The sequence below is a fragment of the Phoxinus phoxinus genome (assembly GCF_949152265.1).
Source record: "Phoxinus phoxinus genome assembly, chromosome: 5".
Classification (NCBI taxonomy): domain Eukaryota; kingdom Metazoa; phylum Chordata; class Actinopteri; order Cypriniformes; family Leuciscidae; genus Phoxinus; species Phoxinus phoxinus.
This window is the reverse complement of record NC_136880.1, coordinates 31,456,187-31,479,216: the sequence shown is the minus strand read 5'-3', so window position 1 is coordinate 31,479,216 and position 23,030 is coordinate 31,456,187. Positions and strand designations below refer to the sequence as shown.

Genomic DNA, 23,030 nt, shown 5'->3' with positions numbered 1-23,030 from the left:
TGGCCAGACTACACTGATCACAACAAAAAGACACTAAGATTATAAATAAAGATGTAAATTATATATATAGATATAGATATAGATATACATGCATACGTGCATAGGCGGAGCGTGTGTAAGGCTGGGGAAGGCTTAGCCTCCCCCTGGCCACGGACTTGAGACTAGCAATATACAATTCGAGTGAAATTTTCTCCGTCAAAAGCAGCCTCCCTGCTACTACTAGTTGCTTTTATAAAGACAAGTTGCCCATAATAGCTGGTCTATGATCAGTTTCATCCACTCCAAAACCAAATAATAAGCGCGGCTGGGCTGGCTCAGCTGTGGTCTGTGGAAAACGTAAATTGCATGGCGTGCGCACGCGCAGAGACAATTCATTTATGCAGGATTTTTTTTTCCGATAAACAATTTTTTAATAAATGGAAGCAATATAATTAATAAATTACAATGTTTTTATTAAATTGTGATCACTTTAATTACAAATTCATTCATTTAAAAAAAAAAATTGACACCCATATCCGGTACTCGCCTAAAAACGCGGGTTTATGTGCTTTAGAAAAAAAAAGTGATTTAGGATATCAGGCTAATTTTGAGCGTGCAGCCAATTTAGTTGACATAATGGACATAAGAACATTTTTCAAGACAAAGACTTCAAGCTGCAACGATCTAAACAACAGCCCTTACCCATCCAGTTCAAGTGTGCAAATATCTGGCAAAAACTCAGAAGAAAGCTCGTCTTCACAGAGATCAACAGATAACGTGACAGCCGGTGAGTCTGGCTGCATCAGGCCTTGTGAACGGATATTTGAGTGTGTTCGTGTTACCAATAAAAGCAGCACACCTGTGGATTTGGGCACAAAGGAAACTGGACCATCACAACCCTACTTGCCCGAATACCCAAAAACATTGTTCGGAAAGCAGAACCGGTCATTTTCGTCTGATTACTATAAGGCATATTCATTCATTGAATACAGCAAAGAGGCAGACGCGATTTTCTGCTTCCCATGTAGATTGTTTCAGTGCAGTTCTAGTGGTGCATACAGAGATCCTGCTTTTATTGCAAATGGAGTATGTGACTGGAAGAATATATTAGCAAAGTTACAGAAACACGCAGACGGAGCACCACATCGCCAGTGCAGTGATCAGTGGCACTGCTTTGAGCAAACCAAAGCTACTGGTTCCATCGCTGCACAGTTAAGTGAATCTCACAGGACCTCAGTGCAGACCAATAGGGAATATGCAGCATCCATTGTTGACATATTGCTCTATATAGGAAAACAAGGACTTGCACTGAGAGGGCACGACGAGAGAGAAACTTCTGCAAATCGTGGGAACTTTTTGGAGCTGTGTGACTGGTACGCCAGACGTGACGATGCTTTCTCTGCTCGATTAAAGGCCCCGTTCAATCTAACAAGCCCTGACACACAAAATGAAATTTTAGAAATTGCTTCTGGTTTAGTCAAAAACAAAATAATCCACGGCATCGAAAACAATGGTTTTTTTACTGTTCTAGTGGACGAAGCACGGAGTTTTAAAGAGGAACAAATGGCCGTGTGTGTGAGGTACACAGAGAAGCTGGAGATAAAGGAAAGATTTCTAGGATTTGTTGACTGTTCTGAAAGAGTTGATGCTACTGGAATTTATGGACACATAAAGCACTTTCTGGATGCGTGTGGAATCTACACCTTACCCATTGTTGCACAAAGTTATGACGGAGCGGCTGTCATGTCCGGTCACGTTAACGGAGTTCAGCAGAAACTCCGTCAAGACCATCCATCTGCGGTGTACATTCACTGTATGGCCCACAAGTTGAATTTGGTTTTGGTCGATGCATGCAAGGTAAATCGTACAGCATCTACGTTTTTTCACATCCTCGAGAGTCTGTATGTGTTTTTCTCACAACCAGGCACACACCATGCATACCAGCAGCACCAAAAGGAGCTCGGGGTTAAAGCCGAACTGACAGCACTCAGCGACACGAGATGGGCGTGTCGATGGAAAAACATAGTAGCTGTCAAGACTTCAATAAGAGCCCTGCTCTCCACTCTTTCCGAGCTCTCTGTTCCCCCTTATCGTAGGTTTGTTGAGGCATCCGGTCTCTTAAGCCATCTCAAGAAGGCCACGTTCTGTGTGTGTCTTTTGGTGTTTTACCATGTTTTCAGTATGATCCATGTTGCGCACAAGGCACTACAAAAGAAAGACACGACACTATCTCAGGCCTCAAGTGTCATGGAATCTACAGTAAACGGCCTTGAGAACATGAGGACCACTGAAAAGTGGGACGAAATATGGATGGAGATTGAAGCATTCTGTAATTCACTTGACATTTCAGTCAGTGAAGATGAACGCGATCGCACACATAAGCGAACTGTGAAAAGAACTGCTACGTTGGATTCATCTGTTGTCACAAGTTCCCTTGGACAAAGAGAATACCAAACAAACATCACACAAAGCATGAAAGAGAAATGGGCCCAACAGCTCTATTTTCCTGTTTTGGATACCCTGTTGGGTGAGTGTCAGTCCCGGTTTTCCACCCAGACCATGGGAATAGCAAAGAGTGTGGATGCAGTGCTAAAATGTGACCCAGAAGGCGCGCATTTTCTTTTAAATAAATACGCGACCACCCTCTCTATCAACCCTAAATTGGCATGTACTGAGATGAATTTGCTGAAACTGAACTCACGTCACACATCTCCTAACTTCGTTAAGGAGGCACTCTCGACTGGATTTTATCCAAACTTCGAAAAACTTTTCAAGTTGGCTCTAACATTACCGGTGGGGACCGCAACATGCGAGAGATCTTTTTCAGCTATGCGACGCGTAAAGAATTGGATGCGTTCAACAATGGGCCAGGAGAGACTTTCATCCTTGAGTCTGCTGCATATTGAGAGTGACATAACCACAAAACTAAACAACGAGGACATCATCAACGCATATGATGCCAGGTCTAAACGCAGGATTTTGCTGCATTAGGTAAGGGAATGTTTATTTATATTGGCTGCCAGCCAGGCATACTGCTTGCTTTTTTGCTAAAATTAACAGTTTGTAAACGTATAGTCGTGTTAATACAGATGAGTTAACGGGAGCGTGTATACTGTGACGTTTAAGTTGTTGCTAGGCGACACGTTGGTTAAAACTACATGGTTATTGGTGGTAGGAAATCTATTTAAATGCATCAAGGGGAAGCGCACATCTTAGCCTTACCCTGGAGTTAGTTCACCCTCCGCCTATGCATACGTGCCCTCGACGTCGATCAATTCGACTATCGCGGGTGCAAGGCACGCGATTATATGATGCTGTCTCAGATTGGAGAGACGCGCGCGGGCTTTCTCTCGCCTGGGATCGTATTATCACATGCTTTTTCAGCGGGTCAGGCTGGTACTGCGCTGTACACTACATGCATACCAGGCTGATCTTATTAAAGATTTAAATACAGCCTGTCATCCAGACCGTGTCTGATCGATATTGGCTGTATTTATTGCTGATGAATTGAATGATGATGAGAAATCAGATATTCAATGCAATATATCAAATGCTTATAATAATTTATTGTCTGGCTGTTCTTTGGCCACATTTAATTCTGAGGGATTAAATATTGAAAAATCCATCTAAATAATTATGATGGACTTTGAGAGAACCGACTCCGAGCACTTCTCTCGTTATGATAAAGCGTGTGAGAGGTTACTCGAGTTGGTGACTCGTGCAGTGGCCAGATTACAGCTAGACTGTCCTCCTTGAGGATCTCCATGACGTTAACTCGTGCATGGGGAAAACCTTTGTGCCCTTGACGTCAATTTATTAGACTATCATGGGGGCATGTGCATACGATGATGTGCCAGTCCGAAGAGACGCTGGCTGGCTATCTCTTCTCTGTGGCTCATTGTCATTTAAGGAGTCAGCACTCCCCACCAAGCCGTGTATAATGACATCCATGCTGGTGGGGGTCAGACTGGTGCTGCTCTGCACACTATGGCAGTGTTGCAGGCGTACCAGGCTGATCTGATTTTTAGAAAAGAGGGCTCAAAAGCAGAGTGTGGCGAGTTGCGTTCCCCCTCGTAAGGACTGGGGACCGGTTCGTCGCGCTCAGCAGCCTCATAATGTACCAGAGACAGAAATCCTGAGCTTTTTTTTTTTTTTTTTTTTTTTTGTCCCAGGTCTGTGGGGGTGTGCCCCTTTGGGACAGGGCATGTAAAATACATCAATCAGCTCCTACCTGACACCCTCACGAAACCACTGTTACATCCCTGCCACCTTTGGGGATTCATGGGTAGCGGTTTCCAGTGAAATGTTGAAGGTTCTGTTGTTTCCTGTTATCGCCCAGGACACAGAACATTTAACATTCCCCCAATTTGAAGTATTAAATTTGGTACCCTTTAAAGAGACTTTGGCAGTGTGAAAGCTACTGCCGAGTATCTCTTTTTGTGTCCTAAAGGAATACGTTGCCCTCCTCGTTTTAACGGTGTGTTCCCAGATGAGAAGGAAGTTACTGGTCGTGGGATAAACAAAAATAAAAAATTATCACCTCTATCATTCAAGGTAGATTATCATTTCTTAAAACATTTAACTCCCAATTAAATTTATCATTTATTTTAAAATCTCTGTCTGTAATCTCCAACTGAGACACTGTGCTGTAGTTGTAGCTTGTTACTTATGCCACAGGCTCAAATATCAGAATGTAACTGACTTTGAATGAGAGAAAGACTCTGAGAGAAAGTCCAGAATGCCTCAGAGTAATTCTGCATTTTCATAACTTTTATAATTTCATTCTATTCACTTTTTACTCTGACTTAGTCAGAAATTACATGTTTTTCAAATAAACATCTTCCATCATATTTTTTATTTTTCCTTATATATTTTCCAACTCACATTCTTTTGGAGTCATTATCTATAATTTTCATCAGCTTGTACTTGTCAATTAACTATACAACTATTATCATAGATATTTCCTCAAAGTAATTCCTTAACTTTAATCTTATGATCTTATTTTTTTATCTCTTGTTCTTTTTAGACAAAAACTAAAATTTTGTAACGTTAAACAATGATTTATTTTTAAACCCACATTAACACCAGAAATTTCAGTTCAAAAGCTTAGCTTGTTTCTGTTCTTCTCTTCAAATACCCCGAAGATAATGTTTTGCATCGTACATGTAAGCATCTAATTTTATTAAGTCTTCTCACTTGTGGTGATGATGAGACCTTTCCAGATATGGACACACAACTGCAAGCCCATGCCAACAACTTGATTCAAAAGAATAAGTATAGCATTTCTACAAAGCTTAAAAAAAACAGTAGAGGTTGAAAGCTTATTTGGAAGAACAGTATCAAAACCATGTATAGTGACGATGTATAGTGTATAGTGACTTCTGTACTTTCTCATATCATAAAAAAATGTGCTTGTCTACTACTTGCAAAGGGACTTTTAAATGAGATGAGTGAGACGACATCAAAACATGCAATTATCATTTCAGTGGAGCCTATACAGAATGAAATTGCAGATGAAGATAGGCGTAGTACAACTATCAGGAAACTGGGAAGCATATTGAAGACTCTACAGACATGGGAGATAATTCCTGAGGACATTGCCCATAAAGTCAATGAACTAGAAGTACAAACAAACGAAGGAAAAAATAACCTTTAAAAGATTTGTGCGACTTTGTGATGAGGACAAGTCACGTAAAATACGCCCACTATTTGCAAACAGAAAAAGAAAGACTGACATAAACACTGCCTCAGAGACGAGGACAGATGTCACATCAAGTTTTCCTATTAAATCAAGAAGAAAACACAGCAATCAGTGGTCCAAAAAGATAATACAAATATGGTTTGAAAAGTATTTTTATTCAAATGCAGTTTTGCCATTTTATCAAACGTTGTACTTGTTCTCCACTATGAGTCTTTCAGTAAAAGTTACTATAAAACAATTGACTATGACAATAAAAGCCTAGTCAAATATCAAATAAAGCAATTGAGCAATTTTGTTTAGAAATAAGCTGATAGCAACCACATTAGTACATGTGTGCAGGAACATGGGTACTGTTCATTTCAAAGAGTCCTCTAAAAAGGAAAAGACAACCTCAGCCGCTGTAGGCCCGAAGCGATGGGTGGCCAAATCCAGGTCAGATTCAGGACCAAGGTTTTCCACATTACTTTTCATTTGTTCAATGCTCCTCCTGTAAATAAATTAAAATGCTCATGTTACTACCTGGGATTGTTACTCTGTTGCATCAAAGCCATAGCCCCATATTGTTAAAAGCGCTATATAAATGAAGGAAGGTGACCTAGACTTGAGGATCATATGGAATTGCAATACGCATGACATTATCATTCTCATGTTGATTAATTGACCTGTTGAAACAGGGACTAGACAGCAGGCTGAAAAAGTTTGTACAATGGTAATGTTATAATAAAATGCATATTAGGCCAATTAAGTTTAACAAAGGTCAAAGACATCTCCAAAAAGATTATATTTTCTGTCAACCGAACTGTTCTAGAACGTCAATGCACCCTACATTTGTACTTTAAGATCTGTCCTGATCCACGCTGCTACCATAATTTCCTAATATGACCTCAGAGGCCAGCAATCCTATACACTATATAGCCCCTCTCACACAGAGATTCCGGAAAATACACGGATAATGTGACCCGGGCTTTGTCCCGGGATTGTTTGATTTTGGTTCATTCACTGACAGTATTTTTTCCGGAATCTGTGCGTGCGTTCACACAACCTGTAAAGATCCCGTAAAGACAATGTGATATCAATGTGACATGAAAGGCTTGTTCGACTTGAACCGGCGCTGCACAGACCGATCGGTGAATGACATCAAAGTAACGTGAGAGCGATTAGAGAGCAGACGGCTAGACGGCTCCATATGCTTTTGAGTCGCTCTCGCGTTACTTTGATGTCATAAACATGTTGACACACTTACAGTGTTGCTGGGATGTCCTCTTCGGGTATACCAGCAAGTAGTTTCTCTTTCGGCACATGCTTGGCCAGTGCCATACCAAACCCCTTGGCTAGGTCTTCCGCCTCTCCCTCTGTTAAAGTGCTGAATATTGTCAGCTTTGTCTTTGCCTTTCTAGACTGCTGCAGCACATTGGGTGGAACATCTTTTTTGCCAACCTATGTATGAATAAGTACAGTGTCACAGATGCAAAGCATGAGAGCAGGGCTTTCTAAATATCAATCATGTACTGTTCTGCACCATGCCCATCAATAGCCGTGAGGGGCAGAGAAAGTCAAACTCCATATGACTTTCTATCTTCTTTTATACTTAAATGTATGCATATAATATAAATACAAACCCTTATCAACATTCGGAACATGTTTGTGGACATGTTTTCTCCTTTGACCCTCCTCCTCAACTCATCTTCATCTACCTGGTAGCTTTTTCCTTGCGCTGTTAACCTTCCTAAAACTTTGTACACTTTCCTTTCTTTTTCCTCCACTCCTTCATCTCCCCAATGTCTTTCTTCATTGAGTTGCTTATGCATCTCTTCCTCCTTGTCCGCCTCCAACATGGTCATAACGGTCTCTTCTGTTAAAAAAATGTCAGAAGTCATGTCAACATCACAGGTTTGGAGTTCAAAGGTACAGCACGCACATCCAAAACAATAAAACTGGGTGCTGGGCAGACAAGTAATTAGCAAAGGTAAACAATGAGTCCGCACAGCAGAAAATGCTCCTTAGCAAATTTAATGATTGCTCACCGCGTGTAACGTTTCGGGCCCAAGCCCTTCATCAGACATGAAACAAGTGGGGAGACACACCTCCATATATACAGCCATGCATGATCACATGATCACATACATCCATGATTAATCACATGACCAATCAAGTGAAAATGCAATTACATCGAAAATATATTAGAAATACATTATAAATACCCTAGAAATACATTGAATGGCTAAGAGAAGGCCTGCAGTGCTTAAAACATCGTCTAGATTTTATTTTATTTTTTAAATGTCTCTACCACTGTAGGCAGTAGTTATAGATGAGCAAGAATATAAATACATAAGGGAAACCACAAAGGTGTGTTACATATATCATATATCAAGTCAGCAAAATAGTAACACAACAATTACAATCTTTACACAATTATAGGAGATATTTACAGAAATTATTTACAGAAATGGCCTCAGGTCAAAATCTTCATTCAACCCTTTTGGAGCTAAAGTGTCCAGGGTATAGATCCAGAATGCTTCTCTTTTAAGTAACAGACAATTTACATCTCCTCCACGGGTGGGCTGTTTCACAAGTTCAATACCACAATATCTGAGAGAGGAAACGTTATGAGAGGCTTGTGAAAAATGCACCGCTACTGGGTTTTTGATATCATGGTTATGAATATTTGATCTGTGTTCTGAGATTCTTGTTTTTAGTGGCCTGGTCGTTTTACCAACATAGGCCAAGCCGCACGGGCATTTAAGTAAATAGATAACATTCTTTGTTACAGGTGATCACACCTGTGCCATAGAGTTTCCCAGTGCGTGGGTGATTGAAGGTGGTAGTTTTATGCGTGAAGTTGCATTGAGGGCAGTTTGCACATCTGTAATTCCCAAAGGGAATAGACTGCAAAAAATGTGGTGGAGTCAATGGTGGAAGATGAGCTCTCACCAATATGTTTTTGAGATTAGGTGCTCTCTTGTACACAATGCAAGGTGATGAAGTGAAGCATTTAAGTGCTGGATCAGAGTCGATAATGTGCCAATGTTTTTTAATGATGGATTTGAAATCTCTGCCAAGAGGTGAGTATTGGACAATACAGTTAACTCTAGACTCAGAAGTCCTGGATCTGATGTTGCTGAGACAATCGGTTTGCAATATATTTTCAAAGCGATTACGTGCTTGGGTAATCCATTCATGTTTGTATTGTCTCTGTTGAAAAGTCAGCTGCCTGAGTTTGAAAATCACTATCAGAACTACAGATCCGGCGAATGCGACTGAACTGAGACAAAGGCAGACTGCTCTTGAGTGGAATAGGGTGAAAAGATTGTCCATGAAGAATAGAATTTCTGTCAGTGCTTTTTCGGTACAAGTTGGATCTCAGTCTATTCAAGTCTCTATAGACCAGGATGTCTAAAAAGTTCATCTTGTGTTTGTCATATTCCATTGTGAATTTCAAATGGCAACTGTTAGCGTTGATAAACTCATAGAACTGTTTTAACTGAGTCTCAGAACCGGTCCAAATGAAAAAATATCATTATATACCACCTCCAGTTGGAAATTGAGGGTAGATGTGGGTTGCATAGTTGATTCAGGATGATTTCCTTTTCAAGGAGTCCGCAGTATAAAGATGCAAAACTTGGGGCCATTTTTGCTCCCATGCGCGTACCTGACACCTGAAGGTAAAAGTCAGAGCCAGAAAGGAAATAATTAGATGTGAGAACAACTTCAATGAGGTCCACAATACAGGAAGTGCTTGGGGTGCAGCTAGAGTGCTGATTTAAAAAGAATTCCACTGCCTTTAACCCTCCTTCAAAAGGTACGTTGGTGTAAAGAGACTCAATATCCATGTTCACCAGGAAGCAATGTTCATCTGATAATTGAATAGATTGAATCATATTAACGAATTCCATAGAGTCTTTTACAAGGGATGGAAGAGAAGTGACAAGTGGTTGGAGAAAATGATCCACGAATGCTGCAATTTTCTCTGTTAGAGACCCAATGGCTGCCACAATGGGCCGTCCTGGGGGTACATTTGTGTAGGTTTTATGCATTTTGGGGAGAGCATACAAAACTGGAGTGACAGGAAAGTCTACTACCATGAAAGCATGTTCTAGTTTTGTAATTTCTCCCATTTGTAGGAGGGAATCCAACTTCCCCCTGATACGCTGTTTGAACTCCTGTGTGGGATTATGATTGAGTTTATTATAGAAGATCGTATTGCTCAACTGTCTCTGAATTTCCCCATCATATGCTGTCCGGTCTATGATGACAATAGCACCACCCTTATCTGCACTTTGGATCACCACTGACTTATCATTTTTATAGAGTTCAATTCCATTCTCTGATCTTTAGACAGGTTATTAGCTACCTTATAATCCCTCTTTTTACCTAATAGGAGGGAAACATCCTTCTCCACTAGTCTGCAGTAAGTATCTATTGATGCATTTCTTTTATGAGGGGGAATAAAGGTGCTTTTACCTCTAAAAGGGGTCCTTGGTCCAGCAGGAAGCCTGGAACTTAGTTCACTCTCCCGTTCTAACGCCACAGATAAGTCTTCTGGGTCCTCAGTACCTTCCGTCACAGTGACAGTAGAGTTGGAAGGGAACTTATTTTGATTACTTAATAATTGCTTGACTGCTCTAAGTAAAGGGCTCTCTTTTGTTCCCACCACACATTGCTGAGATTTTGATACAATTGTAGACACTCATAAGTTTTTTCGAACATTGAGACTTAAGGAATTTTTCAGTAATCAAAATAAGTTCAAAGGGGCAGCCTCAGCCATCTACCAGCTCCTCGCGCCGATATGTGCAAAGAGAGAGTGTCGCCTCCCGCGCCCCTCCTGAGGGAGCCTGGCAAAGGAGGCGGCGTTCTCGCGGCAAGCCTTCTGAGCCTAAGGTCGATCTGAGGACTGTCAGGCGAAGAAGGCTTTTTCCAAGCGGTCCTAATTGTGGCCGGACCGCTGAGAGCTGTCCCCCCCGGGGCGGGGCGATCGAGGTCGCCTTCCCCCCGGAGCTCTCGGGGAATCAGTGCTGTGTTTTCCGCCGTCCAGCACGCTTCAGGCCACACTGATTTCCCGTGTACGTACGTCGCTCCAGCCACCTCTAGGAAGACCTGCGGCGGGGCGGCGAACGCGTCCGCACACCAAAAATCGTTCTCGACCGCTTCCTGCCGGCCAGCCGCTTCAGGAAGTCGGGAACGAGTCTCGGTTGACACCCGAGCTGGTTCCCTTAGTAGATTATCTCGGCGCATGGTCATGCCTTCCGAATATATCTCCGTGGGCCCTGCGTACTGTAGAGCTGGGTTACAGACTACAGTTCAGCTCCCCTCCCCCAAAGTTCAACGGGGTGGTCTGGACTGTGGTCGGCCCAGAGCAGGTTCGGGTTATGGAACAGGAAGTTAAATCCCTGTTGGTCAAAGAGGCCATAGAACGTGTTACTCTGCCAGACAGGGAGTCCGGGTTCTACAGCCGGTACTTCATAGTTCCCAAGAAGGATGGGGGGTTGCGTCCCATAATAGATCTCAGGCACTTGAATCGTTCTCTGAGGAGGTACAGGTTCAAGATGCTCACCATTCCAGCAATCGTGAGTCAGATCCAGTTCGAGGACTGGTTCGTCACGATAGATCTGAAGGACGCATACTTCCATATATCCATCCTTCCATGTCACAGGAAGTTCCTGAGGTTCGCTTTCGGGGGCGATGCGTACCAATATCGGGTTCTTCCCTTTGGCCTAGCTCTCTCCCCTCGCACCTTTGCCAAGTGCATGGATGCAGCGCTGGCTCCGTTGAGACTCCAGGGCATCCATGTACTCCATTACATCGACGACTGGTTAATATTGGCCAGGTTGTGCGAGATGGCAGTTCGGCATTGAGATGTCGTTCTGGCCCATATCAGGTGCTTGGGGCTGAGACTCAACACAAAGAAGAGTGTGTTGACGCCCTCCCAGAAGACTACGTTCCTGGGAGTTGTATGGGACTCCACGACGATGCTGGCACAAATGTCTCCTGCGCGCGTGGAGTCCATACTGGCGATGGTCTCCAGGGTGAAGCTAGGCAACAACCTCACTGTGAAGCAATTTCAGAGATTGCTGGGGCTCATGGCAGCAGCGTCCAGCGTCATACCATCTGGCCTGCTACACATGAGACCCCTACAGTGGTGGTTGAGAGCCAAGGGGTTTTCCCCAAGGGGAAATCCGTTCCGTATGATCAGGGTAACGCGCAGATGCCTTCGTTCTCTTGTCATATAGTGGAAACCTTGTGCTGGGGGCATCATGTTGCTGGAAAACCGTTTCAACAGATGCTTCCCTCACCGGTTGGGGCGCGGTCATGGACGGCCGCTTTGCGAGAGGTCTGTGGGAGAACACAGCATTCTTCCTGGCACATCAACTGCCTGGAAATGCTGGTGGTCTACAAAGCCCTGAGGGGTTTTCTTCCGGACCTCCGCGGCCACCATGTCCTGATACGCTCCGACAACACTTCTGTAGTTGCGTATCTGAATCATCAGGGGGGTCTGAGGTCGCGCCCTCTGTGCAGACTGGCACACCAGATCCTCCTGTGGTCCCAGGGAAAACTGTCATCTCTCAGAGCGATGTATGTCCCCGGGGACCAAAACCAGGGAGCAGACGTCCTGTCGAGGCAGGGGCTGAGGCCCGGGGAGTGGTATCTCCACCCCGAGGTGGTGGAGGCCATGTGCGTGAGATTCGGCCCAGTGGAAGTGGATCTGTTCGCGTCTCAAGAGACGTCCCACTGCCCACTGTGGTTCTCTCTCAGGCATCCAGCCCGCCATGACACAGACGTGGCCGAGGCTGCGTCTGTACGCATTTCCCCCGATCGCTCTGTTACATCTGTAAACAAAACTATTTAAAAACATTCTGACCAACATGAAGAGATGTCTACTGCTGACTCTCATTGCAGGTAACTTCAACTTTCAACATTTTAGATGCTTTGGTTCAAAACATCAAGTACTATAGTGTTTTTGTTTTGTTTTTAAATGAAGGTGTTTTTGCTGACAGCATTGGACCAAATGACAAGGATAATATGATCAGAAGAGAAGGAGAGTCTGTGACATTGAGCTGCTCATATGATGCAAGCAGCAGTTATGTTTTGCTTTACTGGTTCAGACAGTATCCAAATACAGAACCAGAATATTTACTGTACAAAGGTGCTCAATCGTGGAGCTATAAGGAGGACATATCAAATGATAATTTTCAGTCAACTACATCCCAATCATCCACATCACTCACAATTGATGAAGCTGCTCTGTCAGATTTAGCTCTTTATTACTGTGCTATGAAGAGTCGACTATACAGCCCAGTGTTACAAGCGCCTGAGAGGCTTTACAAAAACTCTCACACACAAATATTGCTTTGAAAGTCAGTAATCAAATGTGAATCAAAAACCACTTTTGGAAAACCAGAGAGACTGTAACAGAATTTGGAGACACCTGCTGAACAAACAGGACTGAAGTGAATGTTATCCTGTTGCAAATATTTTAACACATTTATATCTAGATTTCTCAAATCTACAGTTGGTTGACAAGGGTTGCATTCATAAATACTTGACCTCTTACATATACATTCTTAACCAGGGGAGTGCAAAACTTTGTATTTAAATATTCCTCTACCTCGCTATAAGATAACAGACTACTGCAATGTTATTCAGAGGAAATACTGGCGAAAACAGTAACTCAAACAGAAGATAAAGTTAAATGATAGATAAATTAACAGTTCTGTGTAAAGTACTGAAACTAAAAAAAAAAAAAAAAAGGAAAGAGAACAACATGTGCCGAATCAACTGATCAAGCTCCTCCCAGACGATATATGTGTTACAGTATTAAAACAGGCTTATCAAAGACAAGCTGAAGCAACTACACACTCTCCAGTGGATTTCAATATTTCAGTCATTTACACAGAACAGTTATTATAATGGCTCACCGGGAAAGATATTTTATCTTCTTTATAATACATTTCTGGGGTGAGTAGGATCCTTCTGAGTCTCTAAATTTGCCATAAATATATTATAACATGCAGAATATAAATTGATAATGCTTTAAATTCTATTCCAGTATGTGACTCTCTGGAGAGTGTTGACCAGAGTACTAGAGGTCAAACTGCTTTTGAAGGCAGATCAGTAACAATTAACTGTACATATGAAACCAGTGATCCATCCCCGAATCTCTTCTGGTACCAGCAAAAGATGAATGGAATCCCCAAATACATGATGATGATATTTGCTACAAATGTACAAAATGACAAAGACTTTGAGGAGAGATTTACTGCAAATCACATCAAAACTTCAAAATCGGTTCCTCTGACAATCCAGGATGTGTGTGTGTCTGATTCTGCTGTGTACTACTGCGCTCTGAGGCCCACTGTGACTCAAACACACTCAACACTCATACAAAAACTCTCATGGTCTTGAGTTACACTTTCTGATGGTTGATGATATTTGCAACCTTGTAATAACTCTTGCAATGCAGAAGAGGGCGACACACAGTTACTCTACAAATTATTTTGAAGTGTCTTGAACTCTTTGACAAAAATCCCCTCTCTATTTCCATAAACAATGCTCTTTCTAGTGATGATGCTTCATTCACTGAAGATCACTTGACCACTCATCACTATAACACCATATACACCAAATACTTTTGCATTGGCTGATTTTCTAATCTGCCAGAAAAAGACTTATGAGTCAGATTTACAGAACAGGTATAACTTTAAGTGACACCATTGCGATGTTCCAGAAGATGTGCACAGCACGACGCAAACAGTAGTGAGCACAACACATCTAATCCTCATTTGACATGTAATATTTTATTTAACTACATGGTAAGATCCTTCCCAGTGGGTGGAGCTCAACTTTGTTCTAAGCAACCAAAGTCACCTTTACAGTACATGAGACTTTACTTTGCTTTTTTGAGACCAATATAAAAATTATAGCCAAGTAAGCGTTACAGAATGTCTATTGGATTAGATTTTCACTCATTCTTTTTTCATTTTCTTTATGCAATCAGTTCTATATTCCATCATCTCTATTTCATGACTTAGTTTTAGGCTGCTTAATAATTTAGAAATATTTGGTTATTGATTTTTGAATGCCAAGCAGAGGATAGTGTTACTCAGCCAACAGAAGTTCAAACTGCTACTGCAGGTCAAACAGTGACTATGGACTGCACATACAAAACCAGTGCATTCCCAAAACTTTTCTGGTACCAATACAAAGCAAATCATTTTCCAAAATATATGCTGAAGAAATTATGCTGGATCGAGCGAGGAGGATGCAGATTTTAAGGATAGATTTCATGCAAATCTCAACACCTCTACAACATCAGTTTCATTAACAATTAACCAGATCACCATTATGTTTTTATTCATGGTTGTCCTTAAGTTAATAAACCTAACATATTTGACCAGATCTTTTCTAACGTTTATACCAATTTAAATGACACTGATAATATATTTATTTTAAATGCATTATGTTCTTATGTCTTCACATGCTGCTTTGGCAAGGACACTGTTAATCAGCCAAATGAGAGAAAAACTGCCTTTTTTGAAGAAGAGCAGGTCAATCTCAACTGTGAATATAAAACACTTCAACTAACTCCATACCTTTACCAGTACATTCAGCGCTCTAATGGCCTTCTTGAATATGTACTGATGAGATACAAATTTTGATCAAGCAGCAGTTCTAAATTTGAAAACAGATTTAATGCCAGATTCTACTTAAATTCAGTTCCACTGACAATCCAACATGTGTGTGTGTGAGTCCAACACTATCTCACGACCAATTCGTACGAATTTGTACGATTTGTTTAAACTCCAGTGATAGGGGTGAGGTCAGGTGTAGGTCATTCATATGAATTAGGCAACTTGTGAAATATGTACGATTTAGCAAAAATCGTACGAATTCACACGAGTCAGGTCGTATGAATTGGTACTAATTAGCCACCTCGTAAAATACGTACAAATTGCCGTGAGATCGGGCTGGTGTGTCTGACTATGCTGTGTAAAACCTTGACAACTTGATACATACGGTAACATACTGTATTTATGTCAATTAAACCTCTGCTAAACAAAACAGTTTTTACAAATATGGCCAGTCATTCTGTACTACTGGATTTTATGACACAACGTGTAACAATTTGATTCATTCACAGACTGTCACTAACAAACTCACTGATCTGCACTCAACTTTCTGATTTTAAAGCCATTCAAAATAAACCATAGGAGATACTTGAAATTCACACTTTAATTTCTTGATACCTCCTTTGACTGTGAAACCCAATGGTCCTCGTAGAGTAAAACCTCTCATGAGACTGAAATGCTTTAGTGGAGGAGGAGTAAACAGCAGCTCTCAAAAGATGACATTCAGCAAACCTGTAATTTTTCCTGACTGGTAAAGCATCATGTTGACTTTAGCTGTAGTCCTGTTAATAGAATCTCTCCTAATAACATTTAGAGGTAAGATTTCAAATTATTATTATTTTAAAGAGGTTTCCCTGTATGCAATGCAGAATTATTCTTGTAAAACCTGCTCATTGCTCTCCTAATTGTTTTCAGATGTTGCTTCTGCTGAAGACATCATATTCTCCTACAATGATACAGTAATTGCTAAAGCAGATGAAAAAGTTATCCTATCTTGCAGCTACACTGGCACGGTTTACGATTTATTTTGGTACCGTCAATTCCCTGGTTCAGCACTTCAGTTCCTCATAATGGAATCGTCTGGATTCATAACACATGCTACTCCTCAGGTTTCTGGGATAACAATGGCCAACAGAAAAGACTCCAGACACATGGAGCTGGAGATCTCCTCTGCATCAGTGTCATATTCTGCTCTGTACTACTGTGCTGTGCGGCCCACAGTGAAAGGAAACATTCTGACTCCATACAAAAACCAGAGTGATCTCAATAGCAAAGACACATACAGAACAGATCTTCTCACTCTCTTTCTATTGAAGATTTTACTCATTTTAACTCCATGCTTCTTTGTGATCACATCATGATTGTTCCTTAGAACAATAATATGTAACAAAAACAGTCAGGATTTCTACTTTTTACACATACTTACATTCTTTCTTCATTAAATTTAAATATGAACATCAATGAGCGCATGCAGTCAAATGCTTTAAAATGGGGTCCATCTGTACAGCTTGTTTCATGGACATTATTTTCCTGGAAAACCAAAAGTTCTGTCAGGACCACTATCGACGAAGATGTATTGCAGATATCATTAATTCAATATTTTAATGTAAAACATAATTCGAGAAATTAGTCTGATTGAAGGGGAATCAGAAGGCCAAATCCTGACTGGACGAGAGGAGGAGCTGGGGATGGAGGAGGGTAATTAGCTCCTGAGACATATACAGGTGAAACTCGAAAAATTTGAATATTGTGCAAAAGTTAATCTATTTCAGTAATTCAACTTAAAAGGTGAAACTAATATATTATATAGACTCATTAGATGCAAAGTGAGAGAGCCTTTATTTGTTATAGTTTTGATGATTATGGCTTACAACTTATGAAAACCCCAAATTAGAATATTGTGAAAAGGTTTTGCTGTAAGCCATAATCATCAAAATTATAACAAATAAAGGCTTGAAATATCTCACTTTGCATCTAATTAGTCTATATAATATATTAGTTTCCGCTTTTAAGTTGAATTACTGAAATAGATTAACTTTTTCCAGTTTCACCTGTAAAGAATATTATTTTTAAGTAAATGGACAATAGGATATATGCTGTTCATAGTTTCAACAGAAGGGGGCAACATAATGTCACAAGTTATGCTTACTTCACATTTTACAAGCATTTCCCTGATGTTCTCTGAAGATGACTAGAAGTGATCTGAATGTGGTGAATGTCAAATAATAATAAATAAAGTATTATCCCCAAGTGAAAGTCTATTAATTTACTTTATTTGCATTAGATATATTAAATCTGTTTTAAAATATGGTTAGAGGGTAAACAAAAAATTCATTGACCGGGAAACAGACACTCTGTCAGTTCATCTCTTTGGCCTAGCATACACATAACACATTATAGACTTCTATAATTCAATGTTAGGCTGCATAGTTTAGACCAGCCGGAACCGGGAACACTTCCCACAAATCCTGATGTAGGCCTACTTGGTAAATTATAAGAAGGATGGCATCCACGCTAATATTAGTCATGTTTATCCCAAGGTTTACTGCAGTCCGCCGGATCCAGGCCGTATCCGGATCTGATCACACGACGACAACGCAGTCCTGAAGTGTCAACTAGTCTCTCCCCTGTGAAGGCCTCCCTCCCTTCCCTTTACGTATGTACAGATAAAAACGTTGTTGGGATAATTCCGGTTCACGTGGCTATGTGGAAGCGATAAAAAAATTCTGTGTTATTCGTTTTTCAAGGCTTGTACCTTAGAACTTATTTGGTGTGCGTTCTCGAGACACCAGGCACTGTTTTGTGCAAATGAGCGACCGGATCGCGGTGTTGTGTTAGCGGCCCCTAAGTTAATAACTAATGATAGTTGCGACGGAAGTGAATAAATCAAAACTAACTTTAGATGGACAACAACTTTATTCTAGAACTGCTGTAAAGCCAAAAAAATCTCTGTTACTTTCATTTCCTGTTATCACTGTAAAGCTGAAACAATCTGTATTGTTAAAAGTGCTATATAAATGAAGGTGACTTGACTATACTCACTCATTGATGTCTATAAGAAACAATGCTTACCATTTAATTTTAAAGCAGAGAGCATGTTTCATATTTCACTAACCCCACCCACATTATTAGCATAGCCTACAGCAGACTTCACTCAGTGCTTCATTCGTCCATCAGCTACTCATACTTTTTTTTATTCATTTTCATTCATTAAAGTGTTTTAATTAATTTAATTTAATTAAAGATTTCAAATAAATCTATTTGATAATACTATAAATTAACAGTTTCAATATTTAAAGTGGACTTGGGTGGCATGGGGGACATACAGAGGCTACTCATGATACTCATCACAGTTTCAGGTAAATATACTTTTCATCACTAACTAACCACTTAAAGAATCTGTATTAGATAATGTTATATACAAATTTTATATATTAATATATTTAAAATATTTCAGGTGGATTCGCTGATAGAATTGGGCCAAGTGACGGAAATACTAATGTTATCAGAGAAGAAGGAGATTCTGTGACACTGAGCTGCACATATGAAATTAACAGCAATGATATTTGGCTTTACTGGTACAGACAGTATCCAAACAGTGAACCAAAATATGTACTGCTCAAAGGTGCTCGATCAAGGAGTAGCGATAAAAATATACCAGACGGTTTTCAGTCGACTACATCCCAAACATCCACTGAACTCATTATTACCAGTGCAACTCTGTCAGATTCAGCTCTTACTGTGCTCTAAGAGTAGCCCAGTGATACAAAATGCCTGAGAAGCTTTACAAAAACTCATACAAAATGAATACTTTAAAGTGCCTTTAATCAATTAGTACCAAAACACATCAAGGTTCTGTAAACCACACACAGAGAATGTGGTAACAGCTGTGAATTTGGGAGGTAAAAAGGTTAGGGCGTTTGTACATCATTTATTATGTATTGTATATGCTTCTCATGACATTTTGTTTAAGTTATCTCTTTTCTCATAATATGTTGTATGGATTCCTAAAGATGAATGTGAAGTCTCATTAAAAATAAAAAATTTAACTCGCATGTATTAGCAAAATGGTAATACAATTACTGACAATGAGCTGCAAAATGAAAAACAAAGCAAAAGCAAATAATTAAAAGAAATAGCCGTACATATTTAAACGGCTATGCTCATTTGATCTTTTAGTTGTCTTGTAATTCAGATTGAGTGTCATGACAGGAGGAGGAGTTGAGCAGAGACACTATTCAGCTGTGTAAAGATGAGCTACACAACACTGTGAAGCAGCTGCTGTTCTTGCCAGTTTAGTGAATGAACATGTTGATCTACATATTGATACTGCTGTCATCAACTGAAGGTATATTATTGTGGAAATGCATTTTAATGCAGTGGAAGTGTTTGAAAACTAAATTTAATGGCACTTTAATTTGCAGGCTCCAGAGCCACAGAAGTCATCACTCCAAAAAGTGAGAGAGTAATTGCACTTGAGGGTGACGATGTGACACTCTCTTGTAACTACAGCGGTTCTGTTCGTGGAGTTCACTGGTATCGCACATATGCAGGTTCACCACCACAGTTCCTCATACTGGAATATTCAGGGGTAACTACTGAAGCTATTCCACCCGTTCCAAGAATAACCATCAACCACAGAAAAGGAGAACGGCATGTGGATCTGGAGATCTCCTCTGCTGAAGTATCAGACTCTGCTCTGTATTACTGTGCTCTGCAGCCCACAGTCACAGGAAACACTAGAACACTGTACAAAAAACTGTTTTCATCTGCTTATCAAGCCTTAAAATGTACAAACCACAGCAGAACTCAACAACACAAATGTCAAAAAAATACATATGAACATATGTCATTGACATTAAACTTTAACTGATACTAGGGAATTATCATAGCATTGATAATGTAAGCTGGCTTTACTCACTGCAAACGTTATTTTCATATTCTGTAATGTTGTCCTGGTTTCACAGACTACTAGGATTAGGCTTTAGTTGATTGATGTCCGTTTATTCCAGGCAATAGCACAAAAAAAATATATATATATGAAGGTAGACAATATGGTTAAAAAAAAAAAAAAAAAAAAAAAAAAAATATACAGTATTCAAATTTAACAATCAATTTCAATTTCAATTCTGCCTGAAAGGGAGTGGGAAGAAGACAACTTATTTAATCCCACCCCAGCATCACCATTTGTAATTGATATTTAGGCTTCATATTTACTGTGCTCTCAGATTATTTACAAATAATATATCACGGTGGCGTTACCACCACAGTTCAATTAGGAGATTCAAGCTATAGCTTTTTTTAAACATGCCTTTGAAAAAAACTTACCAATGCTGGTGTACATCTGAGACAAAACAATGGCACTGACATATTTTAAGATTGAGACAGGGGTTTGTCTTGTTTTCCAGTACAAATATATAAACATTTTTATACCAAGATACATTTACTTGATTTTCTTTCTGAAAACAATTGTCAAATACCTGTCAGAGGGGTATTCATTTAATATGTATTATTCATTTATTATATAAAGGGTTATTCATTTGAATAAAGTTTATTTTTCTTACCCCATTGGCAGGTATTTTTTCTTGTTTTAAGCTTAAACTGAGTTGAATTGAATTCACTGAATTTTGATATATTATTCAGAAAATAAGCCTTTATGTTGACAAGTCATTTTGCTTCTCAAGTAATGCTTATTGATGTAATAATGTTAAGGTATTTGTACTGGAAAACAAACTGAACAAATTGGTTTCAGTCATGCAAAGTCACAGATGTATTTTTAAACTAACTTTAAAAAGATTTGTGTAATCTTTGCTAAAATGTATACAACATTTAATATAAATAAAAAATGAGAGGGTAAATGATCATCATGAACAGTCATAGCATCAGAGAGATATGATCAGCTTCATAACTTCAGAACTTAAGGGGAGGTGCAAGCTGGAGACACCTTCTGCTAGATGATGAATTTACTTCAGTAACACTTTATCCTGCAGATGAACTAAAACATCCTCCTGAAAATAATAATGATGTTTGTTTTGGCTTTGTTCTGTTGTCTGGCATGTAAGTATTTCAACCCTCAGGTCCAGGTTCATTTTTCTACTTATTTGTATGTCTTTGTTGTCAAAATGTTGTCAAACGTTGATCATTTCATCTGCAGGTGTGAGTTTTGGGAATGTCATCACACCAGTTGAAACTCACATGTTTGGGACAGAAGGGGAGATTATAAGTCTCTCCTGTAGTTACTCCTCAGCAAGAAGTTTATTTTGGTATCGCCAATATCTTGGATCGGCTCCTGAATTTCTTTTCATCATTCTTCACGCCACTGGGGAAGTTTTACAAAAATCTAAGATTGTGGATCAAGATCATCGATTCTCTGCTAAACTGAATGAAGAGAAAACCCACGTGGATCTGGAGATCTCCTCTGCTAAAGTGACAGACTCTGCGATGTACTACTGTGCCCTGGAGCCCACAGTGACAGGAAAACAAGCTACACTGTACAAAAACCTCACTATATTTGGAAAATTAAAGCATACAGGATATTTCTGCTGACATTTTACTTTTCAATATATAAAAAGAACATTCAGCAAACCAAAAAGAAAAAAAACTCATTAAAACGTATTTGCTTCATGTTATAATACATTTTATATTATTAATTAGTCTTAATTTCAAACTTAATTGTAAGCAACAAAAATACACTTTCTGCAAATCTATATCATGTTTAAGATTATCCCCCCTAAAATGTTACTGAAATATGTTAGCTTTTCATCTATCTATCTACCAATATTCTTTTAAGTGCGTGAATGACATTACAAAAGTCTTGTCTGTCATATATTGTGTTATGAATGGTGTAAATCTGAGTAGGAGGAGTTTAGCAGTCATTGTGAGATTCAATAAAGGACTGTCAACATTTCACAAGTCTCTTTGGATCATCTGATGTTTCTGTGTGTCTCCTGTTCAAACCTGATTATTGAGCCAACATGTTCATCTATTTAATTATATTGATATCATCAGCTCAAGGTATGGGGCAAAGGCTGGAGCATTCTTAAAGGGGGGTGAAAACATTTTATAAGTAACAAATTTTGTTTGTGTAATTTATAAATAAAAAATGATTCTCTTAACCCTGATTACTATATCTCAGAAATGCATTTTTTTTTATAACCAACCTAAATAACAACATTGCATTATTAAGTATATACATTTGATAGCATTTGGATGGAGAATGTTAATTTGTAGAATGTCAATTTCACTTACATTTTTCTATTCTTTTTTTACGCATTAACTGCAGGTTCCAGAGCCGCAGAAGTCATCACACCGTACAATGCTTATGAATTTGCTGTTGAGGGTGACAGTGTAACACTCTCTTGTAGCTACACTGCTTCTGTTCGAGGTCTTCACTGGTATATCCAATACGCAGGTTCACCACCACAGTTCCTCATAATGGATTACTATGGGTCAGTTACTGAAGCTGATAATCCAGTTGCTGGAATCTCAATCCATCACAGAAAAGACAACAGCAGTGTGGATCTGAAGATCTCCTCTGTGGCTGTAACTCACTCTGCTGTTTACTACTGTGCTCTGGAGCCCACAGTGAAAGGAAATGCAGTGCATGCGGTACAAAAACCGCTTAAATGGGAGAAATAAAGCGAGAGGTGGGGTCGAGGTTTTATGTACGGTGAAAAAAAATGGCACAGATACTTACATATATTTCATACAGATAGCTTATTCTTCTG

At 39.7% G+C, this 23,030-nt stretch overlaps 1 protein-coding gene across 1 annotated transcript; it reads right to left on the bottom strand.

The window, feature by feature from the left end:
• Nucleotides 1–6,033: 6,033 nt before the first annotated feature.
• LOC306999296 (uncharacterized protein) lies at nt 6,034–7,532 on the bottom strand. Its single transcript, XM_079613830.1, has 3 exons — nt 7,300–7,532; nt 6,924–7,117; nt 6,034–6,167 (listed from the first exon to the last, which is right to left on the bottom strand). The coding sequence occupies exons 1-3, from the start codon at nt 7,519–7,521 to the stop codon at nt 6,035–6,037; spliced, it is 549 nt and encodes a 182-aa protein (XP_079469956.1). The 5' UTR covers nt 7,522–7,532; the 3' UTR covers nt 6,034.
• Between the last annotated feature and the right edge of the window lie 15,498 nt (nt 7,533–23,030).